Source organism: Leucoraja erinacea, chromosome 29 (genome assembly GCF_028641065.1).
Source record: "Leucoraja erinacea ecotype New England chromosome 29, Leri_hhj_1, whole genome shotgun sequence".
NCBI lineage: Eukaryota > Metazoa > Chordata > Chondrichthyes > Rajiformes > Rajidae > Leucoraja > Leucoraja erinaceus.
In genome coordinates this window covers 5,082,106-5,105,521 of record NC_073405.1, presented here as the reverse complement: position 1 = coordinate 5,105,521, position 23,416 = coordinate 5,082,106, and the positions used below count along the sequence as shown (strand labels likewise).

Here is a 23,416-nt window from a genome sequence, read left to right as displayed (position 1 = left end):
TAAGAGAGATGAAGCAGATTTGAATTTGATAGACTCGGCTTGTACTCGCTAGAATTTAGAAGATTGAGGGGGGATCTTATAGAAACGTACAAAATTCTTAAGGGGTTGGACAGGCTAGATGCAGGAAGATTGTTCCCGATGTTGGGGAAGTCCAGGACAAGGGGTCACAGTTTAAGGATAAAGGGGAAATCCTTTAGGACCGTGATGACAAAAAAAAATTCACACAGAGAGTGGTGAATCTCTGGAACTCTGCCACAGAAGGTAGTTGAGGCCAGTTCATTGGCTATATTTAAGAGGGAGTTAGATGTGGCCCTTGTGGCTAAAGGGATCAGGGGGTATGGAGAGAAGGCAGGTACAGGATACCGAGTTGGATGATCAGCCATGATCATATTGAATGGCGGTGCAGGCTCGAAGGGCCGAATGGCCTACTCCTGCACCTAGTTTGTATGTTTTCTATGTTTCTATGACACTACAATGTATGTAGGTTATGAGAGTGCTCCTGAACATTGGAGAAGAACCAAGTTGAGATAATCCAGGAGCTATTTTTTGGAGCCAGCCAGGTATCAATTTCAGGTTGGTAAATGAGCTGTAGGATAGCAGGAAACCAGCCAGGATAGAGATAGAGCACTATGGGAGATCTGTAAAAGTCAAGCTCAGGATATAGATAAAGCCAAGAGATTTTATCTTGATGCCAACACACAATAGCAGGCTGACAGAAACGAATGCAGTAAGCCGCCATGTTTCATACTGTAAAACTCCAGATATGCAATTTTCCAAACCGGTTACAGTTAAAATATAAGCTGTTATTTTTCTCAAGCCCACAAGCTGAGAATGGAGCCGTGATGTCTATGGCAAGTTGGATAGATTGTTTGATCTGGAATTTCAATGTTTAATAGGAAACCATATTTGTAAAAAGTGGGAGCCAAGATATACATCAACAGAAACATTCCCTGGGTATCACCGCAAGTTAATATGGAAATTCAAGCTCCACTTTTCTTCGTCTTTGCTCAATATTGACAAAACAGCTCAGCCATTCATAAAGACCCAGTTCAAGTAGATGAGGAGAATTTTCTTTAGACAATTATGATCAGAATCTGTTGCCTGAAAAGTGGTGAAATCATATTCAACCACGGAATCCAAAGGAGGTCTGGTAGAAGGGGGTTGTTAAAGTGAGGGTTTATTGTATTCTCTTTGCAAAACAGCTAGGAGTGAAGATTGAGAGCATAGTTTCACAATGGAGGGCCACGACCATCTATGGCCACTCAAGGAATTTCAACCGAGCTCTCGTAATTCTGTCTGGGATTATAGGGGTTGGGCTGGAAAACTGGTGCTCAACCTACAGTTGGGATAGATCTTCCAATGAGCTGGCACAGGATCAGGTTATTGAGTTCAATAATTGTATGAGACATACCTGCGACACTGATGTGAGACACCCTTCTAAGATAAATCCAAAGTTGTCTGCTTGCAAACTCTGGTTGAAGCTACTCAGAATTCCAAGTGTGGATTGAGAATTGCAAGTCGTTTTGTGCTGACATCACTCACTCCTTCGGCACTGACATTTTTTTTGGTCCAACTTGATCAAGATTGGAGATAGATTGGAGATAGACACACCGGGTTGTGCGGAACGATGGCAGCCTCGCCAACAGTCAGTCTCGTCCTATTCTTCTTTTGTTGTTTTTAGTCTGTTGTTAAATGTATATTTTAGTGTATCTTTAGTTAGTATTATGTGGGGGAAACTTTTTTTAAAATCTCTTTCCTCGACGGAGATGCAACTTTTTCCATATCGTATCTCCATCCGCACTGCGGCCTAACATCGTGGAGCTGGCGGTCCCTTTGCTGGGGGTCAACTTCGGGAGCTCTAACCACAGGAGCTTCAATCACCCCGATCATGGGAGTTTCGATCGCCCCGACTGCGGATGGTTAGACTGCCCCGGCCGTGGGAGAAAAGGAGGGAAGAAGATAATTGCCTTCCATCACAGTGCGCTGTGGTGGATGTTTACGTTAATTTTTATGCAGTTGTGTGTCTTGTTGCTTTTTTTGGTATGACTGTACGACAAATCAAATTCCTTGTTTGTTGGGGCTCTGTGCCTTCAAGACCAAAGTTCAGTAATAGGGTATTTTGAGTTTGAGTTTAGTGTTGTGTATCGAGGTACATTGGAAAGCTTTTGTTGCATGCTAACTAGTCAGCAGAAAGACAACACATGATTACAATTGAGCCATCCACAGCGTACAGATACAGGATAAAAGGAATAACATGAATAACGCTTAGTGCAAGATAAAGTCCAGTAAAATGTGATCAAAGATAGTCCAAGGGTCTACAATGAGATAAATAGTACCTCAGGACTGATCTCTAACTGTTGGTAGGGTAGCTCGGTTGCCTGATTACTGCTGGGAAGAAACTCTGAATTTGGAATTCAGATACGAGAGATTCTGGGTATATAGGTTTACATTCAGAAAGCCAGCCTGTTTTTATTTAACAGAAGAATTGGGAAGCATCCTGAACACACTGGTTCAAACTCGCAGCTTTTGCTCACAAAAACATTCAAAAGGAGGAAATCAAAGCCCCACCGATTACAAATTATACAACTATTGAAGCACTACAGCTTGCACTGTCCATAAAGTGTGAGATAGCACCAATGCAGTGACTACCACCTCAGGTTTGTGGTAGACGGAAGGTGCTGTGTCACAGCTTCATACTCGAGTGTACCAATTACTGTACATGTCAAGATACTGCTCAGAGTGGAAAGGACATGTCATTCCACACCATTCAATAAGTCCTGGCACCGATTCACACAGGGAATTTGTGGTGGTGAAGAAGAGAATAAAAAGATGGAGAATTAGGATTACAATTAAAAATGTGACAGCAACAATCTCCAATGTAAGCAACTAACTGTACCTTCCATTTTATCTTGCTCTCATTGAAACATCCTGAAATGTGTCAAGTATAATTAATGACATAGTTAGTAATGAAGTGACTAATGTGGGCAAAAAGAACAGCCAATTTGCCTACAATAGCCTGACAGAAACAGCTGATGTGGTTCCTTTCTTTGCACAAACAATGAGCGCGGGAGAATGCTAACCAGGGTGATGGGGAAACCTGGTGATTTTCTTGGAATGGCACTTTGGGATTTTCAATTACTCACCTGAACAGGTCCTCAGTATAACAGCTCATCCAAGCTAATAATGCAGCACAAAACTTATTTAAATAGCACTTTTACAATAAAATGTATCAAGGTCTACAAGAGGAGGCGTCACGGGGCGACACAGTGGCTCAGCAGCAGAGACGCTGCTTTACAGTGCTGGAGACCCAGGTTCTATCCTGACTACGGGTGCTGCCTGTACAGAGTTTGTACGTTCTCCCTCCGACTACTCGGGTTTTCTCCGGGTGCTCTGGTTTCCTCCCACATTCCAAAGATGTACGAGCTTGTAGGATAATCGACTTCTGTACATTGTCCCAAGAGTGCATTATAGAACTAGTGTACACGGCGATTGTTGGCACAAGGGGCCCGTTTTAAACACTGTTTCTCTAAAACTAAAGGAGGGGTATCAAACAAAAGTGATGACCAAGATGACATTAAGAGCAAGTGAGGAAAGTGTTCCGAGTAGGTTTTAACAAGCATCTCGGAGGAGTGAGAAGTCCAGAGGTTTGAGAGAGCAAATGTAACGCCTCATCTCCCACAATGTCAGCTAAAATTATACATTGAAGTCCTTGGTTGAAGACCAAAATATAATAATTAGATTTATCTTTAAAGAGGTGGCAATTCACAACAGACTCGGACAATGTATTGACAGCCATAAACTCATAATTTATAGACATACAATGAGTAGAAGCACAACTATTATCCAAAGGACGCACAGACCAATTAGAGGCCGGCACTTATCTGGTTTGGTGACAAACGAACAAAGCTTTTGAGCTACTGGGCTGACAGGTTAATGTTCACAGATGGATGAGCAAGAATACTAGACAGTCAAAGCTTCCAAGCTGTGCTTAGACAACAGACAATCCTCAAACTGAATTTAGGCCAAAGCCTTACCTCCAACCATCGCGTCCCCAATCAAAAACCTTACGCATCCTATCAGGAGACAAGAGATCTAGCATCTGCCCCGATTCAATTTATGCAGCAGATTAGTTATTAGGGAAATCAGAAGATGGAACTAGTTACCATTAATCTAACAAGTGGAGGGGGTGTTGTTTCGCATTGCTTCACATATGCACATATCCAAACCACCACACACGTACACATTATGTTTGTAAACTAAAAAGAATCGGCTGTTTAAATAATCACACCAGTTATCAAGTATGGCAGTGTTTGGCATGGAAATAACCTACAAAGCCCACACATAGATTTGCATTTATATCCAAAATAATTTGCAAAACACTATTCATGAATTCAGAAAACAATGAACTTATCTTAATAGTATACTATTCTAAATGTAGTCAATGCAAAGGCCTAACTGCTCACAAAAGTTCACTTCCACAATGAGGCAATAAGGTTTCAGTGAAATAAAAATAGATAATGCTGAGAATACTCAGCGAGTCAGGCTGCATTGGTGCAGACAACTACAAACTTTGTCTCCACAGTTGATGTTCTTTGGCCTTAAATGTTAGCTATTTATCTCCACATTGCAGGTTGACTTACACAGTATTACCATCAATTTTTGTTTTACATGAGATTTTTCATGTCCACCATTTAAGTGCAGATGGTTTAAGATGCTGTACTGCACTGGGAGAGATAATGAAGTTGTCTTTGAAGTGGAACATTGCCAGATCAGATTCTGCTGATTGTGTTGGTCTCAATTAAACGAGCATCAACATACTGACCTCCATACCACTGGCTACGGAAACAAAAACTCATAATACCATTCAGGAATTCAGAAAAAACACAATGAACTTATCTGATAGCAGGCTACTCTAATGTAGTCAATGCAAAAAGAATAAGATTCGACTGCTCATCAATATTGAGGGTGCATGTGCAGGGACTGACAGGAATGGCTGAGGCAGGCTCTTCCTTAATAACAACTATATTATCACCTCCTCTATTACTCCCCACAGGCATCTTGGAAAGTTTTTCTGCATTAAAGACACTATATTAATGCAAATTGATGTCGTTCAAGCGCACACAAGAAATAGGAATCTAGGTAGATGCAAAATCTCTAATCGCAAAAATAGTTATTTATAGAATAAGGAACAAAACAAGGTAAACGTCCTGTGTGCTTCAACGACTCGACGAATGAAATGTTCACTAAGAAAAGCAGCTCATCATTACATTGGCGCCATGACCAAAATGTCTTCAATCTACAATTTTCCATTCATATTTTCAAATATATCCTAGTTTTGTACGTAATCAAACAATATTGCTCCAACGAAGGTAGACACAAAATCCTGGAGTAACTCAGCGGGTCAGTATGAAGAAGGGTCAAGACCCGAAATGTCACCCATTCCTTCTCTCCAGAGATGCTGCCTAAGATACTCCAGCATTTCGTGTCTACCTTCGATTTAAACCAGCATCTGCAGTTCTTTCCTACACAATATTGCTCCAACCATCTCCACAACCTACAGTCTATGCACTCTTCCAATTTTGGTCTTTGAGGTGCACACATTCCATCACTCCATCATTGGCAAATGCCTTCAAAGCTCTGGAATGGTCTCACAAAACACTCCGTTTCTTTACTTCTCTTAACCGCATTTAAGATTCTAATTTAATTTCTACGACCAGGGCGGTCACAGTGGCGCAGCGGTAGAGTTGCTGCCTTACAGAGAATGCAGCGCCGGAGTCCCGGGTTCAATCCTAACAATGGGTGCTGTCTGTACGGAGTTTGTACGATCTTCCCGTGACTACCTGGGTTTTCTCCGAGATCTTCGGTTTCCTCCCATACTCCAAAGACGTAAAGGTTTGTAGGTTAATTGGCTTGGTAAATGTATAAAAATAAATAAATTGGCCCTAGGTGGGTGTAGGATAGTGTTAATGTGCGGGGATCGCTGGTCGGAGCGGACCCGGTGGGCCGAAGGGCCTGCTTCCACGTTGTATCTCTAAACTAAACTAAATTGACATTATTACGAGCTATATTTTGACCAATCATATACATGAAGCATCTTGCAATATTTTACATTGAAGATGTAAAATATATCCAAAAGACTATTTTCACAACATTGTGGAGCTTGAAACACTCGAGAGAAAATTGGATGCAATAAAGTAAGGTTATCACAGAGTGAATATGGGATTAGAAAGCACAATGTAAGGCCAGCACAGATGTGAACACAAAGAAAGTGCACAAATGCAAATTAAAAGAGATTGAACATATCATCGAGCACTCCAACAAGGTTCTGTAGAAAATATACTGACTGGTTGCAGCACGCCCTGGTAATGCAATTACAAGTCTCAGGAACATGTTGCTGCAGGGAGTGATGGACTCAACCAGGACCATCGCGAGCACAGCCCTGCCCAACCACTGAAAATATCTACATGGAGCCCTGTCTCAAGGCTGCATCTATCATCAACGATCTCCACCCTCCGAGCCATGCCCACTTTGCGGTGCCACTTGTCAGGTGTGAGGTACAGAAGCTTGAGTCACAAACCACCTGGTTCAGGAACAGCTAGTTTCCTACTACCATTGGAATCTTGAACCTGATCTTACCTTGACAACGAACACCACAAATTAACTTTTGTACGAGCATGGACTTTTGCTTCCTAATTGTGTTTAAAACACCTTTAAAGGTGTCCCACTCATGCAATTTTTTCGGTGACTTGCCGGCACCCGCCATTGTCACAGCAGGTCACCGAAAATTTTCAAAATGTTGAAAATCCAGCGGCGACCAGAAAAAGGTACGACTCTTTAGGCCACTACACATGACCATACAGGCGTCACCCCGCAACATGTTGCAAAAGTGGGACAGGCCCTTTTTGTTTTTACTGGATTTTTTGTAATTTGTCTAATTATGCATATGTTATGTTTCTGTGTGTTTATCTATCCATATTCTTGTGATGCGGATACAAACATTGTACCTGAACCTCACTGTACTTTTGCAAAGAACAATCAACCTGAACTAACGACCATACAATTCGAGAAAGAATCTTGCAACTTTCACATGGACTATCAGTCAGGGCTATGCAGGGTCGTGTAAGGGGGCTTTCCCTTTCAAAGCCTGCATAAAAGATATTGAGCACATCCAGAAGCCACTTATGCTACCTGGTTTCGCCTTGTTGGAGGTGACGGCGTGCAAATCCTGCCAAACCTGTCAAGCTTCTGTCTGCGACTCCACCTCAGTTCCAAATTGTTCTTTGCGCTCTTAGTGGCCTTCAGAAGGTCGAATCTGGACTTTTTGTATTACACTGCCAGTATTAAACACCACAGGTCTAGCCCTCAGCAGAATATCCTGGTTCACCCAGGGCATCAGGTTGGGGAATGTTTTTGTAGGTACACACTTGCCCATGCATTTCTTTATGTAGTCTGTGACAAATGTGGTTTATTCATTCAGGTGTGTTGATGAATCCTTGAATGCAGCCAGTCCACGGATTCAAAGTAGTCCCTTAATCACTCCTCCGAATCCCCTAACTATTACGTCGTAGTTCTCCCCGCTGGTGTGGCTCTGTTCAATCTCTGTCTAATGGCAGGAACACCCTGCGGATCAGATGTTCCCAAGTTCGGGCGAGGGGTGTTGTGCAATGCATTTCTGATGGTGGAATAGCTATGGTTGAATACGTGTTGGATCCTCTGGTGCTGAAGGCGACTTGTTTATGGGAGTTGGGCAGCTATTTCTTCCAGCTAGCGTGACAAACTTCAGAAAGGGGAAGGTCAGGGGTGCAGAGATATCAGCTGCAAATTCCTGGGTGTTATCACCACAGGTTGCATGTCCTGGGCCCAGCACTATATATATATATATAAATAATATAATCATGAAGGGAGGGTGCCAGCACCACTACTTTCTGAGAGGTTTAAAGGGATTTGGTATTTCACTGAAAACATCTACAGATACACCAAAAAAAGTATCCTAATTCCTAACAGTATCCTAACAGTGTGTATCATGGTCCTGTGCTCCAATTCCTACACACAGCAATAGAAAAGGCTGCAGAGAGTAGTGGATTCAACCCGATATATCTGTCGACTCCACCATTGACAGCATCTACATGAGGCGCTGCGCTGTGCTGAGAAGGAGGCATCCATCTATCATCTGGGTTCCCCACCATCCGGCCGTGACCTCTTCTTGTTGCTATCGTTGGGCAGAGGTACAGAAGACCGAAGTACCACAACACCAGGGGCAGGAACAGCTCCTTCCCTACAACTGTCAGGTTCGTGAACTAACCTGCCTTACCTTAATCCTACCATGGACTTGTTATCCAATTTTGTATTTTGACGCCAATGGTTTTTTTTGTACAATCTTTTACTTTTAACCTTCTTGTAGAATGTGTCTAATTTATACATAATTTATGTTTCTACGTTTTCTGAATCTTTCTGATTGTGATGCTGCTGCAAGTTTTTCATTGTACCTGTACTTCACTGTGACAATTAATTTGACTTGACTAAACATACATGGAACACGTATGACCACCTCTTAGAAACATAGAAAATAGGTGCAGGAGTAGGTAGGCCATTCTGATCATCCAAAATCTTGCACTACCATGGATTTGTTTTCTAATTGTCTTTGCACAGTTATCTTGCGTTTGCGATAGTTTTCTTTTCCTTTTTACTGTTTATTAATTTATGTTTTCATGCATCAACAGGGCATTGCAGATGTTGGTTGACAAAAGAAGACAGGGTGCTGGAGTAACTCGGTGGGTCAGGCAGCATCTCAAGAGAACATGGACCGGTGATGTTTTTGGGTCGGGGACCTTCTTCAGACTCCACCCAGCGCCCAGTCAGAAAAGGATCCTGGCCGGAAATGTCGCCTACCCATGTTGTCCTGAGATGCAGCCTGACCCACTGAGCTACTCCAGCCCTCTGTTGTCTGAGTCTATATGCTCCTGGTGCTGCTGCAAGTAGGATTTTCATTGCACCTGTATCATACTGTATTCATATGCCGTCTGTGCACCAGTCTCCCCATGTTAAATAAAGTCACGCACAGGCCTCCTCCATATAGGGAATAGCGCCCTGGAGACACCCATGGTCAGCCACGAACGAAGGGGACCCAAGGCTCATATGACAACAAACTCAACATGGGTATCACAGCTTGGGTTTAAACAATTAACAATGTACATCCATGATACAAAACTGAATGGAACTATCAGTACAATGGAGGATACGAAGAGGCTCCAAGGGGACACAGGCAACTAAGTGAGAAGGCAAGACATTGCATATTGGACATACTCTCAAGATGGAGGTGGTTGCAGAAAGACATTGCCCAGTCCATCACAGGTACTGTTCTCCCACATCAAAGAGATCCACAACGCCACTCACATCACACTCTCTTCTTGCTACTACCATTGAGAAGAAGCTGCAGTAGCCTGTGAACCAAACCTCTGGGTTCAAGAACAACTTACTCCCGTCAACCAAGTTCTTGAACTACCATGCACAACCCAAATCACAACCATACCTCAATATCGAACCACTACAGACTTCACCGCTACAGCTGGTGTATTATCAAAGCTTAGTTTACTAAGCATAACTGAAATTATTGCATATTCATTTTCATGCTGTTGATTTTAATATGTCAGTAAAGCTACACCAAATAGGCATTTTGTTGTTCCATTACAGATCCAGGGCATATGATGGATAAACACTCTTGGCACTGGTTGGTGAAACCTTAACGTTCAAAGGAACTTGGGTATCCTTTAGTTTCATTTATAATCACGTGTACCGAGGTACAGTGGAAAGCTTATTTGCTGCATGCTATCCAGTCAGTGGTAAGACTATACATGATTATAATGAAGCCGTCCACAGTCTACAGATATAGGATAATGGGAATACCGTGTAGTGAAAGATAAAGTCCAGTAAAGTCCGATTAAAGATAATCCGAGGGCCTCGTAGTTCAGAACGGCTCTCTAGTTGGCGATAGGATGATTCAGATGCCCGACAGCAGCAGCAGGAGAGAAATGGTCCACAACTTACTGACAGCTAACATGTACTCAACAAGCAAAGAGGAGAGAAAATGGTATGTTAGTTTTACAATAAGGAGAATAAAGAATGATACTGAAAATGTATGCACTTTTGGATTCCTTAACTAAAAAGGGGTATACTTGCCTGTGAGAGAATATAAAGATGCACCAGGCTGGTTCCTAAGAATATGCATTTGTGGTATGGGGGAAATGGAGAATGAGTAAAGTGTGCGTCATTTTCTTATAATTTAGAAAATTGAGAAATAACATCACAGATGTCTCGAGAATCAAAAAAAAAATTCTGACTTGACAGGGTAGAAACTGCAAGGTTTCCCCTGGTTCAGGGGTGTAGAAACAGAATACAGTCTCAGAATAAAGAGTAGAAATCAGGAACTGCAGATGCTGGTTTACAAAAAAAGACACAAAGTGCTGGAGTGACACAGCGGGTCAGGCAGCATCCCTGGAGATCATGGATAGGTGACATTTCACATTGGGACCCTTTTTTCTGACTGTTTGGGGTGGGTGGGGGGAGAAAGCTGAAAGAAAGGAGAGGGTAGGAGAAATCATGGCAAGAAATAGATGGATAACAGGTGAGGTGGGGCGAGGGGGATGATAGGCAGATGGTTGGACAATGGCCAGAAATGAAAAGGCAGAAGGTATGAGCCAAAACCAATGAAGGGATGCAAACTGTGAAACTAAGGGAAGGAATGTAGGTGGAATGGGGAGAAATAAGTGGGAAGGCCCGTGGTAGTTCAAGAACTTGGTTGTAGGAAAGAACTGCAGATGCTGGTTTAAATCAAAGATAGACATAAAATGCTGGAGTAACTCAGCGGGACAGGCAGCGTCTCTGGAGAGAAGAAATGGGTGACGTTTCTGGTCGAGACCCTTCTTCAGAGCTGGGGTGAGGCTGTACTGTGACTGAGGAAGGATCGTGGCAGAAACAGGAGCAGGGGCGCTGGAGTTATCGCTGGTCGCTCCAACCCCCAGCCCTGCCCAAAGTTATCCCAGCCTGTGTCTCCACCCCCCGCTACCTACCCAATCAGTGCACGGTTTGGACTTAGTCTGAAGAAGGCTCTCGACACAAAAGGAAAGTTGGAGCAGCCTCCAAGGTTCAAAGCCCTGTATGCACCCATTAATTCATCTTGAACACAAAAGAAAGAGCCCACAAACCACAACTATGTTTAAGAAGTAACTGCAGATGCTGGAAAATCGAAGGTAGACAAAAGTGCTGGAGAAACTCAGCGGGTGCAGCAGCATCTATGAAGCGAAGGAAATAGGCAACGTTTCGGGCCGAAACGTTGCCTATTTCCTTCGCTTAATAGATGCTGCTGCACACGCTGAGTTTCTCCAGCACTTTTGCCTACCACAACTGTATTGGGTGAAGTGTGAAAACAAGGAGCTCCAGAACAAGGAGTTTCGGGGGTGAATGTGGAAAATCTCCACAGCTCATGCCTTACACAAAGGTTGATTTTGGTAGTTACAGAAAGCCAGAGACATGTAATATTATACAGGAGCTTCTCAGGAAAGTTACCTTTGTCTAGTTATCTCCAGCTACTTCAATTACATTCTGTCATCATCGGTTCAGGAGAGTTCAACATTGGTGTTTAACTATATGCACAACTCGACTCATGTCAATCTACTCCACTAGGTAATTTCCAGAAGGTAGACACAAAATGCTGGGATCACTCAGCGTTACAGGCAGCATCTCTGGAGAGAAGGAATGGGTGACATTTCGGGTCGAGACCCTTCTTCAGACCGGTAATTTCCTGATTTGGACAGCCATTTAAAAAAAAACTTTTATTCAGGATAGAAATGTTAGTGGCAAGTATTTCTGTGGCCATTTCGGATATTCATAAATCATAGGAGCAGAAACAGCCCATTGAGTATACTCTCCGCCATTCAATTGCGGCTGATCTATCTTTCCCTCACAATCCCATTTTTCTGCCTTTTTCACATAACCCGTGGCACCATTACTAATCAAGAATTGGTCAATCCCAGTCTTAAAAATATCCATTGACTTGGCCTCCACAGCTGTCAGCGGCAATGAATTCCAGAGATTCACTACCCTCTCTCTGACTGACGAAATTCCTTGGCTAATAAATGTCAGCAGGTAACATTGCTCATTACTAAATATCAATTAGATAAGAAAATCTGAGATGGTGCCTTGTGGTGATGGTTAGATTTGGTACAAAACTCGGAAAAGTGCCCCATCATCAGCAAAGCTCTTCACCCAATGTGCTCTGATATAGAATATTCTACAGCAATGGAATCCTCCTGGAAAACGCACTGATTAATAAATGAATCTTCGCAATGTACTTTGCCACAGACGGCTATGGAGGCCAAGTCATTGAGTATTTTTAAGGCGGAGATTGAACAATTCTAGATTAGTAAGGGTGTCAAGGGTTATGGGGAGAAGGTTGGAGCATAGGGTTGAAAGATTGACTAGCCATGATTGAATGGCGGAGTAGTCGGTGGGCCAAATGGCCTAGTTCTGCTCCTACGGCTTACGAACATGAACATTTCCCTCAGATTCTGGCCTCTTGTGCTCTAGAATACTATCCCAAAACTTTACCCTTCTCTCTTTCATCTGGCCAGGAAGCATTTTATTCCATTTGAGAACATTCTTAAATTCCTTGGGTCAATTCATTACGTTGGAAATGCTATACAAGTGTATTATTATTTGACCACGAACTCAGAGCCATGCAAATGTACTGATTTTCTATACCAGATGCGAAAAATCAATTCACTGCGAGGATTAATGTTGCAGCATGAACCCTTTAATCCATGAAGGTCCAAATCTGAGCCACTGCATCCACAAAAACACATTTATTAATACCCGTTTATTATCAAGTACTCGTAGACTGCTGAGAACATTTCACAAAGGTAATAGAAAAACAATTATGTCATGCTCGTTGCTAAACTTGGGAATTATTGAATGTTCTTGATGCACCCACCCCCTCCCCGATTCTCCTTCAACATATTAACCCCCTCTCCACTTTACAGATATATTCGAGTGTAATTGAGCAGTTCTAATACAAGATAAAAATCGTGAGCTTTTGCAGAAATCTTGTTCCAAACCCCTCGGATTAAACAGCGCGGCGGAAATTAAATCCAACGAGTGGAATGCAGGAGGACTCCACACTCCAACAAGCCAGGATTCAGCCAACTTATAACCAACCAGTCTCTTCCAGAAACAATCCCAAACTATGACCCCCCCCCCTTTTCTGGGAAAAAAACGTTCAGAAGAGAATGGCAGATTTCCGACGACGCAAAGTTTTGGCACAGTTATGAACATGATTTATCTCTGTAGGATTCCAGCAAGAGTGTCGGTGAAGAGCATTTCAAATCCATCAGAGGAAGTTTCTAAATGCATCATATCCTTTTTATTTGCACGGAAATTTATATCTAGAAGTATATATAGGTCTTTTTGAGGATCATGGACCCATGGCCTTTTCCGCGGTTTATTGCTAAATAATTATTTTTAACTTCCAATTTCGACAAAGAATTACAAGGCTACTTGGCCCAGTCGCTCTAGGCAATCATTTACGATCCATATAAGCCTCTTCCAAGCTTTATGTCACCCTGGCAGAATATCATTCTACTCCTTATTTTGTTGGCTTTGTCTTAAAACAATCTCAGCTGTACACCTCAGCCATTCCCTGCAGCAGTAATTTTCAGTCACACCACTGCCTGGGAAAGAAACCTTCCCTGCATTTGTCACGGGAATTTCCAGCGGCAATCTTGTAATCCTTAATGACTACTTCACAATGAAGGCTGAGTTATGGTCTCATTTGTAAGTGGCAAAACCTTCTCCGTCTACCCGGCGACAGGCCTTCAAAAATGTAAAGGCTACCGATCAGATGCGTCCCCCTGGTTCTGCAAAACCTAACCACAATATTTAAAAACTGAGTAGCAAGTTACTGGCCGACACAATGAAATAATTGTCTGAATTCTCAGTTGAACTTGCCTGCATCCATCTTTTCAAACATAATTTCATTGAAAGCAATGGTATACAACTTAACTTTGTGAGCGGTGGTACTGCCAACGTATTATTTTAACCCCCCCGTCCACAAAACATGCCACTAGGCTGGGTCGATGAGTGTCAGCGCGGGTGGTGGGGATGGGGGGGGGGCAGGATTAGGTGGTCCAGTTCAGGAGGGAGCTAGGGTGGTGGGGATTGAGTGTACTAAGGGGGCATGGGGCGGGGGTGGTTACAGGATTAGGGGCCTGATCACGCCGAGCCCGTAGGAGCGGGGGGAGAGATTGGTTCAGGGGGAGGTGTTGTTGAGGGGGTCCAGCTCAGGGGGGAGGTGGTAGTTGAGGGGAGGGCTTTGAATCAAGGGGGGGGAGACGGGGGACAAGGGGGGAGATAAGGGTTTGGAGTCTCGATCAGGGGGATTTGGGGGTCATGGGGTCTAGTTCAGGGGGAGGGAAGGGGGGGGTCTGGTTCAGGGAGGGGGCCCATGTTCAGGGGAGAAGAGATTGTGGGATGTCTGGTTCAGGGACAGCCAGAGGGGCATGGCTCAGGAGGGATCCGGGGGGGGGGGCCATGGTTCAGGGGGGGACGACTGGAGCATGGTCCGTGCGGGGGGGAGATGGGAGACAGGAGGGCATTGGTCGGGGGGGGGGAGATGGGAGACAGGAGGGCATTGATCGGGGTGGGGGAAACAGGTGGCATTAATCATGGGGAGAGATAGTGGCATGGTCTGGAGGGGGGGGCAGAGTGCATGGATCGGGGGGGGGGGGGGGGCGAGACAGGGGGCATGGATTGGGTGATGTCAGCAGCATGGTTCAGAGGGTGGTGGTGGGGGGGGGGGGGGAATAGTTCAGATGGAGGACCAGGGGCACGGTTCAGAGGTGGAGCCGGGGGCATGATCCAGGGGAAAAGCCAGGGTTATGGGAGTCTGATTCAGGGACAGCCCGAGGCATGGTTCAGGGAGAGAGCCAGGGGGCATGGTTCTGGGGGGGGGGGGAAGACAGGAGCATAGTTAAGGTGGGGGGGGGGGGGGGTGAGTAGTGTTTGGGGATTTGGTTTCGGGGGGGGGGGGCGGTGGGGAGTGCCATGTGTCTTGTTCAGGAAGAGTTAGTGTTGAGGGGATCTGGTTGCTTCATGGGCACCCAGTGTTGGCGTCTGATTCAGGGCAGCCTTCAGGTGGTTATAGGGGGGGGGGGGGCTGGTTTGCGTTTGATCGTCCAGACTGGTGGAAGGGTTGATCAATAAACTTCCAAGAACCCCTCCAACAACCCCCAACATCGACAACCCCCAAAGCTGCCAGCCCCAGACTGCGAGATAGCCACAGGGGAAGGACCACTCCATGAAGGTCCAGTGTATGGGGGGGGGGGCAAGGCCGTGACAACAGGGCCCGGGATAGAGGCCTGGAGGTCCAGGGCTCGGGTGACAGAGTGGCCTTGGACGCAGAGAGTGGGGGGTAGGGGAGTCGTTCGGACCCTTGACTACTTTCTCTCTCTCTCTCCCTCCCCCCCTCCATTCCTCATTTCTCCCTCACAACCTCTCACCTTGCAGTTCTGGTAAGCCTCGAGAGCACGCAGCGCACTGTCGGTGAGCTTGACGTGAAGCACGGAAATGTTGCTGCCCGAGCTGAGTTTGCCACAGGAGAGCCCATAGCTCTGCTCCTCCTTCAGCGCCGCCATCTTCCCTCGCGCTGCCTCCCTCCCCTCCCCCTCTCCTTCCTCTCCTGCTCCCTCCCCCCACACACGCCACCAGCCCCGCCCTCTCCCCTTCCCCTCCCCCCCACACACGTCCACCAGCCCCGCCCTCTCCCCTTCCCCTCCCCCCACACACACGTCACCAGCCCCGCCCCCCCCTCCCCCCTTCCCCCTGCCCCCCCACACCCGCCCACTGCCCCCCCCCACACACACCAGCCCAGCCCCGCCCTCTCCCCTTCCCCTCCCCCACACACGTCACCAGCCCCGCCCTCTCCCCTTCCCCCTCCCCCACACACGTCACCAGCCCCGCCCCTCTCCCCTCCCCCCCACACACACGTCACCCCCGCCCTCTCCCCCCCCCCACACACACGCCCCGCCCTCCCCCCTTCCCTTCCCCCCCTCCTCCACACACGTCACCAGCCCCGCCCCCTCTCCTTCCCCCCCACACGACCCACTAGCCCCCCCCCCCCTCCTCCCCAGCGCGCGCGCGCAGCCAGGCCGCCCGCACAGCCCCGCCCTCTCCTCCTCCCTCCCCCCACACACGCCCCCCAGCCCCCCCCAGCCCCCCTCCCCTCTCCTTCCCCCCCTCCCCCACACACACGGCCGGATAGAGGCCTGGAGGTCCACACACACACACACACGCGCGTACACAAAACCTCTCTCTCTCTCTCTCTCTCTTTCTCTCTCTCTCTCCTCCCTCCCCCCCCCCCCCCCCCGCGCGCAGCCAGGCCGCCCGCACAGCCTCGCCAGCAACAAAGATGGCACCCGGCCAATCAGGAGGTCACCTCCTTGCCCGTCACAAAGATGGCGTTGGCGGGCCGGCCTTGCCTTCAGGCAGACACAGCGCTGATGTCTTATGCCTGCATCAATGATGGCGCCGGCCAATTCAGTTCAGCGGCTTCTCATCGGCCAGGCTTGCCCATATTAAAGATGGCGAAGGGGGTGCAAGTACGTGCTACTTTAAACTTGCTTCCCAACCAGCTGGGAAGGGCTGTCAGTATTAACACTATTTATCTGCAATTAATACTTTTCGGATTGAAAACCTCAGCTTGATATCTCGGATCGAGTTGCCTTTGTTGTCTCGTTGTAGGACATTGATCATCTTTTAATCTGGATTTTTTACTTATGTATTGTGTTTTAAAAACTATATAAATTATGATGTTTTTATAAGTGATATACCAAGATTTTATATATATTTTATGATATTTGATATGCAATGCATTTTTAATGTAATGTTGCCCCTTGTCTGGACCTTGAGTCCGAAATAAAGTTTATTATTATTATTATTATTATTATTTGTTGCCACAAATGATCAAATACTGTACTTTACACAGTAACAGTAATAGAGGCCACGAATATTTGACTGCTCTCAACCACACAATAAATATCAAGACTTATTTTTGTAACTATTAATTTGAGAAAAGGTTAATCGAACATGAATAAACCTTGCCGGAGCACGGTCGTGTTATAACTTCGTAAGAACAAATCGACTTACTCCATGTATTATTTACTGCAGACTTCTGTTTTATCCATGACAAGAAAGTTTTCAAAATGTTCAATAGTAACTATTCGATGCAGCAAGCATGTACTTGATCAAGTTCAAGATCAAGTTTATTGTCACGTGTCCCTGATAGGACAATGAAATTCTTGCTTTGCTTCAGCACACAGAACATAGTAGGCATTGACTACAAAACACATGAATAAATAAACTGATAAAGTGCAAAATGACAAATAATGTGTCTGAAAAAGGGTTTTGGCCCGAAATGTTGCCTATTTCCTTCGCTCCATAGATGCTGCTGCAACCGCTGAGTATCTCCGGCTTTTTTGTGTACCTTCGATTTTCCAGCATCTGCAGTTCCTTCTTAAACAATGGGTTATTAATGTTCAGAGTTTTGTCCGAGCAAGGTTTAATAGCCTGATGGCTGTGGGGAAGTAGCTATTCCTGAACCTGGTCATTGCAGTCTTCAGGCTCTTGTACCTTCTACCTGAAGGTAACAGGGAGATGAGTGTGTGGCCAGGATGGTGTGGGTCTTTGATGATACTGCCAGCCTTTTTGAGGCAGCGACTTCGATAAATCCCCTCGATGGAAGGAAGGTCAGAGCCGATGACCTGGCCCTCACCTATATTAATGTAATAGTACTATTGATAGTAATGTGGTCTCTTTTTAGTGGAGCAGAACTGCTCTGGGACAAATACATTAATTTTAAACGGAAAGTGTTAATATACTGCCATCTATAGGGGAGTTGCACGGAAGGTCACTGGGTCAGAGGGCTCGACGCACGGAGCCACTAAATCCATCTGGAGGACATCCGTCACTTCCGGTACATGTTATTAATGCTAAAAACGCGTACTTTCCTACCTGTTAAAAACTGCCAAAATTTTGAATTTTTGCGCTGAAAAAAATTGTGGGAATCGGGGTAAGTGTGAGAGACATGTACCCAACTTTAGAATTCCAAAAGTGAAGTGAAATGAAGGTATAGGGAAGTTTCACGGCAGTCGGGTCACGACCCATGACCTGTACTGTTGCTAGGCTACTCCAAGTGGCGTACACGCGATGAACTGCAGGGAGGCACTGACCATTGTTTCCAGCGTAGCGGGCCCGTTAAAACCCGCTGAAATTGTCAATTTTTGCGCTGTAAATAATTATGGAAATCGGGATAAGCGTGAGAGACATTTAGCCTACTTCAGAATTCCAAATGTGAGGAGAAATGACGGTAGATAGAAGCGAGAGCTGAAGGGACAACAACAGCCAGAGTGCTTGGCGAACATTGGCCGTTTGCTCACTGCATTTCATCAACTAAGGCATTATTTGTGTTTTTTTCTTGATTCCTTTGGCATCTAAAAAGTTTCAGAAGTGATAAATCTGGCTGTAATTTTTTTTAATCGCTCATGGTTCTCGTGGGGTTTTTACATACAAAATGAAAACGCATCTGAAGAAAAATTTACAGCCAGATTTATCACTTCTGAGAATTTTTAGATACCAAAGGAATCAAGAAAAAACACAAATAATGCCTTACTTGATGAAATGCAGTGAGCAAACGCGATAATTCCCAATATTTTCAATGTTTACCAAGCACTTTAGCTGCTGTAGTCCCTTCAGTTCTTGCTTCTCTATACCTTCATTTTGCTTCATGTTTGGAATTCTAAAGTTGGGTACATGTCTCTCACACTTACCCCGACTCCCACAATTATTTTCAGCGCAAAGATTCAACATTTTGGCGGTTTTTAACAGGTAGGAAAGTAAGCGTTTCTAGCATTAATAACATATACCGGAAGTGACGGATTAGAATTAGAATTAGAATTACCTTTATTGTCATTCAGACCTTACGGTCTGAACAAATCTTCGTGCCTGCAGTCATACATACAACAATACAATAACAAACAACAATAAACACAAATTAACATCCACCACAGTGAGTCCTCCAAGCACCTCCTCACTGTGGTGGAGGCAAAAATCTTAGGGCTGCAGTCTCTTCCCTCCTCTTCTCCCTCTGCGCTGAGGCGACACCCCACCGGGCGATGGCACAAACAGTCCCGCGGCTCACCGAACCCCGCAAACGGGCCGGCTCAAACACCGCGGCCCGGGGTGGTCGAAGCTGCCGCCCTCCAGTCCAGCGGACGCAGCCGCTGGCCCGCGGCTGAACCCCGGACTCAGGTCACCGCCGCCAGAATGCCGTCCCAGCCACCGGAGCACCGTTCCAGCCTCTAGCCGGATCGCCCTCACGTGAGTGCCGTTCCACCCTCGAGCTGGGCCGCTCCGACGGTGAGCGCCATTCCACCCTCGGGCTGGGCCGCCCCGACGGGAGCGCCACAGCCCCTCACGGGAGAGTCTCAGCCCCGCGCCAGGCCGCCCTCACGGGAGCGTCACAACCCCTCACGGGAGCACCGTTCCAGCCCCGAGCAGGACCGCCCTCACGGGAGCGAGCCCAGGGCGAGTCCTGACAGGCTGCCTCCGGAGTCTCGAGGTCGCCAGCTCCGCCATTAGGCCTCAGCGCAGACGGAGGCAGAGAAGGGGGATACGACAAAAAAGTCGCATTCCCCCGAAGGGAGAGACAGCAAGGCCCGTTTCAACCCCCCACCCCCCTCCCCCCACATAAACACAACCTAAAAACCAAAAACTTAACTAGACAAAACAAAAAAGTAAAAAACAAACGGACTGCAGGCGAGCCGCTGCTGCCAGGGCAGCGCCGCCACTTCCGGATGTCTTCCAGTTGGATTTAGCGGCTCCATGCGTCGAGCCCTATGACCCAGTGACCTTTCGTGCAACTATAGAGAAGCGAGAACTGAAGGGACAACAGCAGCTAAAGTGCTTGGTAAACATTGGCCATGCAGATATCGGAATTGAAAATATTGGGAATTATCACGTTTGCTCACTGCATTTCATCAAGTAAGGCATTATTTGTGTTTTTTCTTGATTCCTTTGGTATCTAAAAATTCTCAGAAGTGATCAATCTGGCTGTAAATTTTTCTTCAGCTGCGTTTTCATTTTGTATGTAAAAACGCACGAGAACCATGGGCGATTAAAAAAAATTACAGCCAGATTTATCACTTCTGAAACTTTTTAGATGCCAAAGGAATCAAGAAAAAGCACCTTAGTTGATGAAATGCAGTGAGCAAACGGCCAATGTTCGCCAAGCACTCTGTCTGTTGTTGTCCCTTCAGCTTTCGCTTCTATCTGCCGTCATTTCTCCTCACTTTTGGAATTGTGAAGTAGGCTAAATGTCTCACACGCTTATTCCGATTTCCATAATTATTTACAGCTCAAAAATTGACAATTTCAGCGGGTTTTAACGGGCCCACTACGCTGGAAACAATGGTCAGTGCCTACCTGCAGTTCATCGCGTGTACTCCACTTGGAGTAGTCTAGCAACAGTACGGGTCATGGGTCGTGACCCGACTGCCGTGAAACCTCCCTATAGTGTACACGAATACTTACTCCTGGACTTTAAAAATGGACAGAGTTCTGTTTACAACCAAGTATTTTGTATAATTTCCCACATGTACATTAATATTACTACCTAGATTAGCCAACAGCATCCTATGTCATTGCAATGCCATAAGCAGGAGGCAAATGCAGACACGATATATCATATTTATGTGGGCGGGAGGTTATAAATGTGCCAAGGAGATTTGTCTTCAAATGCAAAAAAAAGGCATGACTTTAAAATATAATGCAATTGGTGTACCTTAGTCTACAGTCACCACACTTTTCCAGTTAATTTCATTGCTCTCGGATGCTGGAAGATCATCAACTCAGTGAAAGATGCACTTTGTGTAGGAAGGAACTGCAGATGCTGGTTTAAACCGAAGATAGACACAAAAGGCTGGATTAACTCAGCGGGACAGGCAGCATCTCTGGAGAAGGAATGGGTGATATTATGGGTCTGAAGAAGGGCCTCGACCCGAAACGTCATCTGTTCCTTCTCTCCAGAGATGCTGCCTGGCCCGCTGAGTTACTCCAGCACTTTGGTATGCCCAAAACCTATTGATCTTCCAAAGCAACAATATATGCACAAGGGAATGCTGCCCCCTGGCACCTTCCAGGCTGCAGGAGGCAGGGAAGCCTAATGCAGACAATGCAAAGGCTTTGTGGGGCAGCATTGCAGTGCAAGGTCCTGCTTGCCACTAGCTATTGTCCAAACCCTGTAAAAATGCCTTTCAAATTCTTGAAGTCTGCATCATTCATCCAGGCAATGATGCCTTGTACATAAAATGTGCTAACACTACAGATGTGTAGACCCGATGAGATTATGAATGTGTAGACTGTATGTCTCTGGATGGAAAGAAAGCCATGCATTTTTATTTGTAGTTTGTGTAAATTTTTCATGAATTAAGTTTATATATGAAATTTAAAACCTGACATCCTCTGGGTGTTCTACAACCAAGTGGTGCAAACTGACATTGGAGTCCAGGAGTATGTGCTGAAGGACAGGTAGAGCTTGGGTCCAGTTCTAGCAAAGTTTAATCGGGAAAGGGCTACTGCATGTTGAAACAATGGTGGACAGTCTTTTAAAGGCAAGACATGCAAGGATACAAACTTAATATGGGCAAGTGGGATGAGTGAAAATGCAAAATGATGCAGCGCTAGAGTTGACGCCTTACATGGTAAGAGACCCGCCATTTTATCCTGGCTACAGGTGCTGTCTACAGAGTTTTGTATGTTCTCATCTCAAACTGTGTGGGTTTCCTCTGGTTTCCTCCCATATTCCAAAGATGTGCAGGTTTGTTAATTGGCTTCTGTAAATTGTCCCTAGTGTGTAGGTTAGAACTAGTGTATATGGGTGATCATTGGTCTATGTGGCCGCCATCTAAGAGATTTATTGGAGTCACTGCCTCAAAAAGGCAGCTAACATCATCAGAGACCCCACACCGTCCTGGCCACACATTCATTTCACCACTGCCATCAGGAAGAAGGTACAGGAGCCTGAAAACTATAATGTCCAGGTTCAGGTTTTCCCCAGGCAGTCCGGTTTCCTCCCACATCCATAAATAAATGTGGGGTAATACAGAGCATATTGTTCCTGTGCATAGGTGAGTGGGAAAAGTTGGGAAGAGTGGAATGGAATGCTAGTTACAGGAAAACATTGTGGTAGAATTAGATTACTGAGTGAATTGGCATACACTCGATGGGCTAAATGGCCTACTTCTATGTTGTAACAAAATATGAAACATTGAAGAGCAAGCTCAAAAGGCCCCTACTGATGCTTAACCTTAATGTCTGATTATTTGAGGGTGTTATCTGAGAATTAGATTTAGAGTTAAATCAAGTTGAATTTACTGTCAAGGTGATGTTTCAGTTCAGGACCCTTCTTCACCCCTGTCCACTCCTTCCCCAGATGCTGCCTGACCTGCTGAGCTTCCCCAGAACTTTGTGTTTGGCATCTGCATCTTTCTTATATCAAATTTACTGTCATATGCACAAACAGGTTCTTTGGCCCACCAATTCTGTGCTGACCAACAATCACCAGTACATTAGCTCTATCCTACACACTGGGGCTAATTTACCGAAGCCAATTAACCCACAAACCCATAAGTCTTTGGAATGTGGGAGGAAATCAGATCACCTGAAGGAAACCCACGCAGTCACAGGGAGAACATGCAAACTCCACACAGACAGCATCCAAGTTCAAGATTGAACCCAGGTTTCTGGCGCTGTGAAGCAGCAACTCTACCACTGCGCCACAGTGCTGTAACATAGACTGAGACAAAACACAGTAAAAAAAAAAATGATAGTGTCATTACTTATTCCTGAAGATTATGTTTGGGAATATCTGGAAAATTATATTGGGGGATAACACTGAGGCTGAAGTCTGCAGGATGTTAATGGGGCAGCGGTGATTTGTTGATATCAGCTCAATGAATTATATCTGGGAAATGGCTTTCTGATTAAAGAAACAAAAAGTATTAAATATTGGTAAACTTGCATTAGATATACGTCTGACATTTTGAAAGTTTGGGACTTTCCACTGGAAAGCAGAGCCACGTCAGAATATTGGGTGAATGTGCATGGGGCAGTGAGAATGGAAAGGTCCTAGAGAGGTGCATTGGTGCAGGTCCATCTCCCTATCTCTCTCCCCCCCCTCCTCCCCCTCCTCTCTCCCCCCCTCTCCCCTCTCCCCTCTCCCCCCCCCCCCTCCCCCTCTCCCTCCCCCCCTCCCCCCTCTCCCCCCCCTCCTCTCCCCCTCTCCCCCTCTCCTCCTCTCCCCCTCTCCCTCTCC

General features: G+C 45.7%; 1 protein-coding gene across 1 annotated transcript in view; it reads right to left on the bottom strand.

Annotated features, from left to right (window-relative positions):
- Positions 1-15,735, bottom strand: part of ell (elongation factor RNA polymerase II) — a 91,784-nt gene extending 76,049 nt beyond the window's left edge. The window contains exon 1 of the mRNA XM_055658396.1: positions 15,549-15,735. Coding sequence (XP_055514371.1) covers positions 15,549-15,683 — 135 coding nt within the window. The 5' untranslated portion in view covers positions 15,684-15,735. The remainder of the gene's footprint in view (positions 1-15,548) is intronic.
- Positions 15,736-23,416: the final 7,681 nt, after the last annotated feature.